This window comes from Sturnira hondurensis, unplaced genomic scaffold, assembly GCF_014824575.4.
Source record: "Sturnira hondurensis isolate 20B ecotype Veracruz unplaced genomic scaffold, ASM1482457v3 Scaffold0020309, whole genome shotgun sequence".
Classification (NCBI taxonomy): domain Eukaryota; kingdom Metazoa; phylum Chordata; class Mammalia; order Chiroptera; family Phyllostomidae; genus Sturnira; species Sturnira hondurensis.
The window spans coordinates 252,766-262,893 of record NW_028092940.1 but is presented as its reverse complement, the minus strand read 5'-3'; the positions used below and the strand labels follow the sequence as shown (position 1 = coordinate 262,893).

Sequence of the window (10,128 nt, the reverse complement as noted above, 5' to 3'; positions counted from 1 at the left end):
GGGCGGGGCAGGGCCGCAGCTGGGGTGCCGCCTCCTCTGCATCTCCGGGGCCAGAGTATTAGAACGGAGGGCCCGCAGGGGTCCCCGCGGCTGCTGCGATGCAGAAATACGAGAAACTGGAGAAGATTGGGGAAGGTAATGGGACCACGAGATGTTCTTGCAAGATCTTCTTTTGCATTCCTTGCATCTCTGGCTCCTCTACCATCAGCAAAGCCCACAGACTCCGACCTCAGCGCTTGCTGCAGCCCCCGCCCCGAGCTCAGCACCCCGTGCAGACACCAATCCTCCCGTTAGCATTTCCTGCAGAGTCCCCTCCCAGACTTAGCACTCCCAGTAGGCCCGATCTCTGAACCGCAGCACTTCCTGCATGCCCTGCCCCCAGCCTCATCACCGCTTGCAGAACCCCACGCACCCCCAGCCCTGGTTCTGGCAGCAGACGTCCAACCTCAACGTTCCTGCCAGTCCTCATCCCTCTCCGAGACCCCTGCTCGTTATTCCCAGCCCCGCAAAGCACCGCCTTCGTTTTAGATCCTACCTGGCAGCCCCAGTCTCTCCCTGCTGCTGACCCCCTTGCACCTCTGCAGGCCCCTTTCTCTGCCACGTCCCCATCCACAGAGCTCTGCCACACCAGGCCTTTACCCTGCTCCTCTTCCCTTCCTTCTCCAGGAATCAGAAATAACGCACTCCCATGATGCCTCCTCTCTGGGGAAGGGCTTCTTGGGGTGGGGAAGGGTGCCCCATCCTTTCTGTCACCTGTAACCTCCTCTCCCCAGGCACGTATGGGACAGTGTTCAAGGCCAAAAACCGGGAGACTCATGAGATAGTGGCTCTGAAACGAGTGAGGCTGGATGACGACGATGAGGTAGGGCTGGGGCATCTGGGGGGCGGGGGGCGGGTGAGGGCCCAGCCTGGGTGGGATGTGACTGTTGCCTGCCCTGCCCCCTCCCACGTGCAGGGAGTGCCGAGCTCTGCCCTGCGGGAAATCTGCCTACTCAAAGAGCTGAAGCACAAGAACATCGTCAGGTGTGGAGATGGGCAGGGTCTTCCTTGCTTGAGTGGCCAGTTGGAGGAGGCGGGGGCTTCTGAGATGGGCTGGGCTGACAGTGGGTATGAGGAGCACACCTGTGGGTCTGCCTGGCTAAGCCCTCCCTTTCCCCCAGGCTTCATGATGTCCTGCATAGCGACAAGAAGCTGACTTTGGTTTTTGAGTTCTGTGACCAGGTACAAGGAGGACCCTGGGGACAGTTGCCTTAGGAGGGCATGGGAAGGGCCCAGACTGAGGTTAAACTCTGTCTCATTCCCCCACCCCCATCGCTTTTTAGGACCTTAAGAAATACTTTGACAGCTGCAATGGTGACCTAGACCCCGAAATTGTGAAGGTGAGGAGACTGGAGCTCGGGGGCGCCCATCGAGGCCAGGGTTGCAGCCTGTGCCCAGCGCGCCTGCTCTCTGAGCACCAAGGGCAGGACCTGAACTGGGACATGCTGGGTGTTGGGGCTGAGAGAGTCCTGCTTCTGCTCTTCAGAAGCATTTGCCTGTGATCTCTTTGACCTGATGGAAATGTTCTGGTCCCAGCGATAATGACTTACGCTTGAGAGATGAGAAAAGGAGATTTGGAGAGATAGGTTACTCATTCAACAAATATTTAGTGAATGCTTTGCTGGGCACCACATGCTCTGGGCGTGGGCCCAAGATCAAGCGCCTTGTCCCAGGTTCCAGGAGGGAAAAGTGCTAAATGATAATACAGCGCGATATAGGTGCATGTGGACGGTTTGATGTGTGTTCAAATGAAGCCAGGTAGGGGAGGGGTCAGTGTGGGCTGGGAAGGTAGGAAGGCCCAGTAGGTCATAAGTTCCAGAAAGGTAGGGACCAGGACCCCCATTCACTGGTCACTTCTAATACCTAGCATAATACAGACTAAGTCCTTGATAACTCACAAAGGATGTGTCATGGAGTTTGGTGCTAAAAAAGACAGGTGGGTGTGAGGCAAAGCAGAGGGTGAAGAGGGGAGTGTGAGCCACGGCTGGGCACAGCTGCCCATCTATCGGTCTGACGCCCCCATCCTCCCCCCTCCCCCAGTCGTTCCTCTTTCAGCTGCTGAAAGGCCTGGGGTTCTGTCACAGCCGCAATGTGCTGCACAGGGACCTGAAGCCTCAGAACCTGCTCATAAACAGGGTACCTCTCAGGGAGAAGGAGGGAGATGGAGAGGCTGGGCCGACAGCTGAACGATGCGGACGCTGGGTGGGAACGCGGGTGCATGGAGCTGGCCCTCACACTGTCCCTTCCATTCCCCGCAGAACGGGGAGCTGAAACTGGCTGATTTTGGGCTGGCTCGAGCCTTTGGGATCCCTGTCCGCTGTTACTCGGCTGAGGTAAGCTGGGGGTGGGGGGTATTGGAGTGAGGGGGGCACCCCCAGTGAGCGTCTCTCAGCTCCTACTCCAGGACCTAGAACATCCTTTTCTCCTCTCTGAGCCTCCTCCCAGCCCTCTAAGTAGGGGGGTCCCTGTGCGTGGGGTCTCTTCCAGGTGGTCACACTGTGGTACCGCCCACCAGACGTCCTCTTTGGGGCCAAGCTGTACTCCACGTCCATTGACATGTGGTCAGCCGGCTGCATCTTTGCAGGTGATGTGCTGGGGGTCGGCAGAGGACCTTGCCTCCCATTTGAGCTGACAGATAGGGTTGGGAGGGTCCCTTCCAGGGCAAGGAGCAGGGCCCTAAGGGATGGAGTGTCGCCGGAATGAGGGATTCTTCACGCGTCAGCTCCTCTCCCCCTCCTCTCTCCCACCCAGAGCTGGCTAATGCGGGGCGGCCCCTGTTCCCCGGCAATGACGTGGATGACCAGTTGAAGAGGATCTTCCGATATCCTTCGCCTCAAGTCCTCTGCAAGGGGAGTCATGAGCCCTTGGAGGCACTCAGAGTGCAGGGAGGGAGGGTGGCGAGGGGCTGGGCCAGCATGTGAGGGGCTGCGGCAGGCTTCCGGGGGTCCGGGGACGGAGGGCAGAAGACACCCCTGGTTGTCACAGTGCAGCAGCAGGCAGCCAGCTGGTGAACCTGTGTGTGACCTGTGGACAAGGAGGGAGCTCTCAGGGAAGAAGCCAAGAGGGTGCTCCTCCAGCTGGGAGGTGACTCCTTAGAAGCAAGGAGCCAAAAGGGTCAGCAGGAGGGCCCGTTGGGGTCGAGGAAGGCTGCTGGCCCTCCAGGCCGTGGACATTACGGTATAGGCCAGTGTAGTTCATGGGTGTGTCTGTAATGCGGCACCTGTGGTTAACTGGTGGGACTGCAAAGGAGGGTCTCGTGTGCTGGGGCTGCTTCTGTTGAGACCTGGAGGGTAAACTGAGGACTCCTTCCTGGGAGAAGAGCCCCTCCCCCTGACCCTTTGCACTACCGAGTGACCCTTGACCCTCTGGACACACTGCTGGGGACACCCACGGAGGAGCAGTGGCCTGCCATGACCAAGCTGCCGGACTATAAGGTGTGACGGGCATGGGGGGCTCACGGCTCATCACAGCCCCTCTTACTTCTCAGCCCTAACAGCCCCCATGCCGCACACCCTCGGTCTGACTGTCCCTGTCCTCACAGCCGTACCCAATGTACCCAGCCACAACGTCTCTGGTTAATGTCGTCCCCAAGCTCAACGCCACAGGCAGGGACCTGCTGCAGGTGACCAAGGGCAGGGGGAGGGACTGGGGGAGGGTGGGGCTCAGGCAGCTGGCCCTGCCTGACCCTGGCTGACCCTGGCTGACCCTGGCTGACCCTGGCTCGCCTTCCTTCTGTGCTCCAGAACCTGCTGAAGTGCAACCCTGTCCAGCGTATCTCAGCAGAGGAGGCCCTGCAACACCCCTACTTCTCCGACTTCTGCCCGCCCTAGGCTCCCCGGACCCTGGCCACCAGGCTGGGGTCTGGCCTCTTTCAGCCCCCTCCCGGGAGGGGCAGAGAAGCAAGGACACATGGTGCGCTGAGCCCCAGCTGTGCTGGGCCCACCGGGGTGGAGGCACCCTCGCCCGGGTTCGGTCTCCTTCCACAGACTTTATTTAATTTCATAAATTGGCTCCTTTCCCACAGTCTGGCTGGTGTGGTCATGGGTGGCTCTGAGGGGTGGTGGGCTTGGGTGGGGTTTGTGCTCCACCTCACGGCCCCATGCAACCCTGCTTCTGGCTGGGACGCCGCCCAGCTGTCCCGTCCCGCTGAGCTTCTCTGTGTGGCCTGAGGCTGGGGGCCAGCGGCTCTGACCCCTACCCCATAAGTCTGGGTTCAGGGCAGTGCTATGCCCACACCCCTCGCTCTGCCCACGAGGGCCTGAGACTGTCCTGAGGGAATAAGTGGCCAGGGTCTGAACAGGAGAAAAGGGCTGACGCTTCCTTGTGGTCCTCCCTGTCCCTTGGGTGGCCACCCTGTCCCTTCTGTCCTCATCCCATTCCTAGGCCTGCAGGCTAGGATGGGAGAGACCCAGAGACGTCGGATCCGGGACACCCCTCTGTGCCCCTTTATCTGTCATAATATTCGGGGGACAGAGGCAGAGAACAGGGATAGTGGTCTGGGGCCTGGGCGTGCTCTTACTGGTAGAAGTGGGGACCCCCTCACCATCTCAAGCTGGGGGCCCCGCAGTTGTGGGGAGTTGGGGGGAGCAAGAGCTGTCCCCATGGCGACAGTGCACGCTGGAGCTCGGTCCTGGACATGAGAACGAGAGTCCAGTCTGAGGCCTGAGTTCTCAGAAGTGGGGGAGTCTCTGTGTCTTCTCCCCACCTGCTCCCCACTTCTCGCCAGGTTCCAGGTCAGCCATTCTCCCAGCCATTCCCTCACAGTCCCCCGAACGGGGGGACCATTGTCTCTGAGATGTCACCCTGACAAACTCATTCCCTCTGAGGTGCACATGGCTGACACTTTCTTCTTGCTCTTCTGTCCTAGAGAGGCTTCTGGGGGTTAATTGAGAGCCCACCCCCACCCCTCATGTGTCCTCTAGATGGTGGCTGGCAGAGGTCTTGTGCCTGAGGACAGCTGACTGACCTTGGCCTACCCAGCCTGCCTGTAGGAAGAGCAGCTCAGGCTGATGCACTAGAACTTTATTTGGGATGAAAATGACAGCGATATGCAGGCAGGAGCTTGTCCGAGATGTCAGGGCTCGACCCAGATGACACAGACACTGGGTCTAGAGCCGTGTGACGAGGTAGCAGGTGCGGTGGGAGGCGGAAAGGGTCCTGGTGACGGCACAGGGAGGGGTGGGAGGCCTGTGGAGACACGGGCCGAGGAGCTAGGGCAGGAGGCCTTGAACCCGCCACCCTGCTCCTGCCCTCCTGGACCTGAACTTCACCTTCTAGAGCAGGGGTGCCAAACTCATGTTCACCGGGGGCCACATCAGCCTCACAGTTGCCTTCAAAGGGCCAAATGTAATTATAGGATTGTGTAAGTATAACTACTCCTTAACAGTTAAGCGAGACCTGGGCTTTGCTGCCATGTGGAAACAGGGGCCAGGCCGGATAAAAGAAGGTGGAGGGCCGCGTTGGGCCCACAGGCCTTGTGTGTGCCCCCTGTGTTCTAGACTGCATCTGTCCCTCCTCCCTTGACCTTACAGGGACATTTCATGTTACCTGGGGCCCAAGCTGAGATGGGACACTTGGTTTCCATGGCTGCCCAGCCCTTCCCTATGAAGCTGTGGGAGGAGGGAGAGGGTCAGAGGAGGGGAGGGGTCCTCCCAGCCCAGGCCACTGCATGCCCCTCCCGGCCCCTGTTTCTGCCCAGCTGGGAAGGGAGGGTGTTCTAGGCGTCTGGGAGGGGCAGAGAACCCAGGCAGAGGTGGCAGGGACGGGGAGGAGGAGGCTGTTTACCAGGTTGGTGCTGGCGTGCTTTGGGGAGCGCTTCTGGTTCCGGAAGTACCCCAGGACCCTGTCTTGGAACACCTGGGGGCAAGCAGTGGGGGGACGTGGCCGGCGCACGCCTTCGCCTGGGTCCCTCAGCTTGCTTCCGTCCCTCTCCCTCCCTGAGCCGGGGTCCCACGCCCACCTCACAGAGGTAGTCCAGGATCTCCAGGATGGTGAGCAGGCTGGCTCCGATGAACAGCCCCATCTGGCCCCCAATGTCACCTGCGGAGACCGGGTCGCTGGTCAGCTCACCGCCACCTGTCCAGCCCAGCCCTCCCCAGCGCCACCCCCAGGCGCACATACCCAGCAGCTCCGACACCTCGTAGGCCTTCTTCTGCTCCACTGTCTCGTAGTTGAGGGCCTCGAAGAAGATGTCCAACACCAGCACGTTCTCCCTGGAGGAAGAGAGGCGGGAACGTTCGCTCCGCACCCCCTTGCTGGCAAAAAGCAGGTGTGCTCGTTCTCCAGCCAATGACTCCTTTGAAGAGGCCTGAGAGGGGCGGCACCGCCCCCGTTTGCAGAAGGCTCAGGGGCAGAAAGGTTAGGCAGCTTCTCCAGGGTCCCAGAGCCCCTTGATGACATGCAAACTGGTGTCCCACCCAGGTGTGCGCTCTCAGCTGGAGAAGGACACCAGCCCCTCCCAGGTCCCACGCCCCCTGCCGCGGCTCTGCGGGCTCACTCGATGTACGCTTCGCTGCGGTTGTGTTTTCGGGCCAGGTAGCGGGCAGCGGCGCGGCTAGGCATCCGCACCATGGAGAGCTCCTTGGCGTAGCGCGTGGTGGCGCAAGGGTTGGGGCAGACGCACGCGTCCTTCCGCAACATGGAGTCTGCGGGCCACAGCGATCTGGATCAGGGCCGTCCCTGACCCCCGCTGTGGGGTGGGGGGTCCCAAGCCGAGCAGAGTGGGGACGGGTGACGAGGATGCTTGCCCCTTACCCAGCGTCGGGTTGGCGCAGTCCTTGTACTGCTGGGGGCTGCACACCGGTGCGCCACCTGGCGGGAGGTGGGGCGAGAGAGGGGTGTGTGTGTATGAATGACAGCTTCATGACACCCCACCCCCACCCCAGGCTCCGGCCCCTCCCCGCCGGACCCCTCCTCCACTCTCCAGCCCCTCACCAGGCATATGCATCATTCGGCAGCCGCACTTCCGAGCCACATAGCGGGTCTCGCAGGCCAGGCGACAGCCCGTTAGACTATAGGGAGGGCTGGGACGTGGACTGGGGCTGGGGGGACCCAGGGGACCAGAGGGTTCCGGCTCAAAGTCAGGGTCTAGAGATACTGAGCTGCAGTCACCCCAGGGCGGTGGCAAGAAGCTCAGCTGCAGAGACACTGGTTAAGGAGGGTTGGGGGAGAGGAGGGCGGCACTGGAGCGGGGCGGGGGCGGGGATGGGCCCGGGACTCGTCCGAAGAGTGGTGGGGTGGGGGCAGAGGTCTAGGGCTTTGGCAGGGGAGGGGCTGGGGGGGCTCTGGGGAGGATACTTGCTGCTGCTGACAAGACACGAACACCTGATAGCCGGGGGCGGCGCCAAAGCCCAGCTGGTCAATGATGGGCGGCTCCTCCTGTGTGTGAATCTGCACTCTGACCCCCGCCTCAAACGGGGTCTCCTCTGCGGGGGGGAAAGGGCGCTGAGGCCTGGGCTCCAGGAGACCCTGGCCGCAGCCCTTTCTCCCCGGGGCTGCAGTGGGCCACCCCCTGCTCACCCCCTCCTCCTCCTCGCCTCCCCAGAGCTGTCGCACCCCAGCCGTGTGCCGCCAGCCTCACGCTTGGGCTCCCGTACCCACGTCCTTCCACACGGGCAGGTACTCATCCTGCTGCACGTCCAGCATGACCTCCAGCCCGCTGCCCGCGCCGCCCTTAGGGGTGGTGAGAAGCTCTGCCCCGTCTGCACCGGAGTTGAAGGTGTAGCACTGACCCATCCGGGTGAAGATCTGGAGGTGGGCACCCCGGGGCAGACTTCACTGGGGCGCAAGAGGCCTGGCCAGGCCCATGCAGGGCCAAGGGACCGCTCCCCTCCCCGTCCTCTACTTGGGTGTTTTCTGGGAACCCCCAGCCCCCCTCTCTCACAGGTGCATGTAGTTGGACCCTCACATGCTCCCATTGCTCCACCTCCTCCTCACCCCTCCATCCCCAGCCAAGTGTGCAGACCACAGGGCAGGCTTTCTTTGGAGTTTGGGGTAAAAGGCAGGGGTCCCCACTGCCCTTCTCCAGGACCCGCAGAACATTGAAGAGGCAGAGGGAATGCCAGCCTCTCCCTTGGCCATGAGCGGGGTCTCCAGCCCTGGAGCATTCCCACTTGTGGTCTCCCACCCGCAGTAACAGGGTCTCTGCAGACCAGAGCTGGGCCCAGAGCCAGCCCGGGGGAGGCCCCGAGCTGGGAGGCGTGACCTTGCACACTGAGTGACAGTGACAGTCCAGCTGAGTGACAGGCAGGCCCCAAGGAGGACAGCTTCCTGGGCTGAACAGAAAGGCACTGGTGGGGTGGGGGTCTGCGGCCTGGCTGGGAAGGAGAGGGTCCCAGATCGTGGGTGTTAAAGTTCCCTAGCTTTGGGGGAGCCCGCCCTGCCAAGACTGGGATGGCTGGCACGCCTGGGTCTCTGGCAGGACAGGTCAGGTGGCCAGCTCACCGAAGTGAAGTTCTCAGGCCCGCACGGTTGGCCACAGTAGCGACAGTCCAGCAGCATGTCCTCCAGGGAGTGCCCGGCCCGGGCGTAGAGTCGGGCCATGTCGAAGGTGGGACTGGGCATGAAGCCAGGTGGTGCGGGGGGCCGACCCAGCGTGCGCAGGAAGGCCGTGTGCTCCGAGGGCTCCAGGCCCAGCAGCGCCGGCCCGGCCCAGTGCAGGTCATTGGGTGTGAGGCGCGAGCGTCGCAGCGGGTTGATGTTGCACAGGGTGACGGCCGGGAAGGTGAGCCGATGGCTTTCGCGCTCGTCCAGGGCCGTCTCGTGGTGGAACTCGCCATAGTAGCGCACCCTCTCCACTACCTGGTAGAGGAAGGCAGCCAGCGACAGGAGAATGGCCATGGCCCACAGCCCCCGGCGAGGGGTCAGCCTCCCGGGGCCAAAGACGTGGCCCAGCCCGTGCAGCGTGCAGCTGCTGGCGAACACGCGGATGTCTGAGGCCGGCCGCCGAGCCTCCTCCAGCCCTGAGGGGGGCTGCATGGTGGGAGTCAAGGAGAGGGGACAGAGAGGGCTGGCGACCAGGCTACAGAGGCTTGGGAGGAAGAGAGGGTCAGTTCGAGAACAGCGGGGCTGGCCAGGCAGCGGAGAGTGCAGCTGTGAGGCCAGGAGAGGAGTCCAGGCCGAGAGTGAGGCAGGGAGGGACTGGCCTGGCTGGGTTGGATGTGGTGACCTGGGGGGTCCAGTTGGCCTCGTCCAGGAGCAGGCTGTGACTCCTCGGGCCTCAGCGCTGGGCTGGGGGGCCTCCGCAGAGGAGAGCAGGTAGGGCAGAGCCCAGCCGGTGTGGCCAGCAGGGCTGGTTTGCAGCTCTGCTGAGCCAGGGCTGCTGCAAAGGATTGGGTTTCAGCAGTGAGGGGGCAAGGGGCCTGGCAGAGTAGCCTGGGGGGCGGGGAGGTCCCTGGGGCCCCAGGCTGAGCCATTAGTGCAGCGTGGGGGTTGGGGGGGCACTGTGGCTGGGGGAGCCAGAGGCGCCAGCTGGAAACCACAGCGACCCTGGCTGGGCCTGAGGGGAGCCCAGAGGTAGTCAGTGCTGGGGGGGGTGCCCTTGGGGTCTCTGGTGTCCCAGCTGCAGCCCCTGTATGTGGGGCTGAGAGTCAGTCACTGGCCCTAGTCCTGGCTCCTCCCCGTCTCCTCTCTTCCTGCTAAGCTAACCTCATCATCGGAGTGGAGCTGGCTCTTGGCCAGGCTGGAAGGTGGTGGGGCGGCTGGCGTTGGCCACCTCCTCCTGCTGAGGCCCCCAGCGTTCCGGCCACTTGGGATGGCCTGGCTGGGGCCTCTGCAGGGCCCATGTCCTGGGGGGCTGTCTCCTGAGCGACCCCCTCCTCAGGCCCTCCTGTCTGGGAGGTTGGCCCCCACCACAAAGATGGCGGGCTCATGCTCTCCCCTCCCAGATAACAGTCCAGCTCCCAGGCGCACCCTGGGTGCCCTATGATGTCACATCTTGTTTTACTAACATATGCATGCGGTTCCCAGTAGCTGGGAAACTTCCCCGTCTTTGATCAGCTGCATGCCGTGCCGTCCTATGGACACACCCTCTTCCATGTCACCAGGCCCCTGAGAACCCCTGGGGGTTTCCAGTCTTCCATTATGGACGGT

General features: G+C 62.5%; 2 protein-coding genes across 2 annotated transcripts; one reads left to right on the top strand and one right to left on the bottom strand.

The window, feature by feature from the left end:
- On the top strand, positions 1-4,055 carry CDK5 (cyclin dependent kinase 5). Its single transcript, XM_037029508.1, has 12 exons — positions 1-135; positions 774-862; positions 956-1,023; positions 1,161-1,221; positions 1,323-1,379; positions 2,080-2,175; positions 2,298-2,372; positions 2,527-2,623; positions 2,791-2,860; positions 3,413-3,473; positions 3,581-3,661; positions 3,783-4,055. Exons 1-12 carry the CDS (start codon positions 99-101, stop codon positions 3,867-3,869), a joined length of 879 nt encoding a protein of 292 aa, XP_036885403.1. The 5' UTR covers positions 1-98; the 3' UTR covers positions 3,870-4,055.
- A 1,010-nt stretch (positions 4,056-5,065) lies between these two features.
- Positions 5,066-9,710, bottom strand: ASIC3 (acid sensing ion channel subunit 3). The gene is made up of 12 exons (XM_037029490.1): positions 9,685-9,710; positions 8,482-9,358; positions 7,635-7,785; positions 7,336-7,463; positions 6,973-7,174; positions 6,793-6,849; positions 6,536-6,683; positions 6,160-6,251; positions 5,999-6,078; positions 5,824-5,895; positions 5,587-5,648; positions 5,066-5,226 (listed from the first exon to the last, which is right to left on the bottom strand). Exons 1-12 carry the CDS (start codon positions 9,690-9,692, stop codon positions 5,148-5,150), a joined length of 1,956 nt encoding a protein of 651 aa, XP_036885385.1. The 5' UTR covers positions 9,693-9,710; the 3' UTR covers positions 5,066-5,147.
- Positions 9,711-10,128: the final 418 nt, after the last annotated feature.

Bases quoted from the DNA above. Each gene is read 5' to 3' on its own strand.
- ASIC3 (XM_037029490.1), bottom strand. The intron at 7,175-7,335 runs GTATCCTCCCCA...GTGTCTCTGCAG, and splicing joins TGTCTTGTCAGCAGCAGCAA to CTGAGCTTCTTGCCACCGCC. The intron at 6,850-6,972 runs GTGAGGGGCTGG...ACCTCCCGCCAG, and splicing joins CCGAATGATGCATATGCCTG to GTGGCGCACCGGTGTGCAGC.
- CDK5 (XM_037029508.1), top strand. From the start codon at position 99: ATGCAGAAATACGAGAAACTGGAGAAGATTGGGGAAG. The intron at 2,176-2,297 runs GTACCTCTCAGG...CATTCCCCGCAG, and splicing joins AGAACCTGCTCATAAACAGG to AACGGGGAGCTGAAACTGGC. The intron at 2,373-2,526 runs GTAAGCTGGGGG...GGTCTCTTCCAG, and splicing joins TCCGCTGTTACTCGGCTGAG to GTGGTCACACTGTGGTACCG.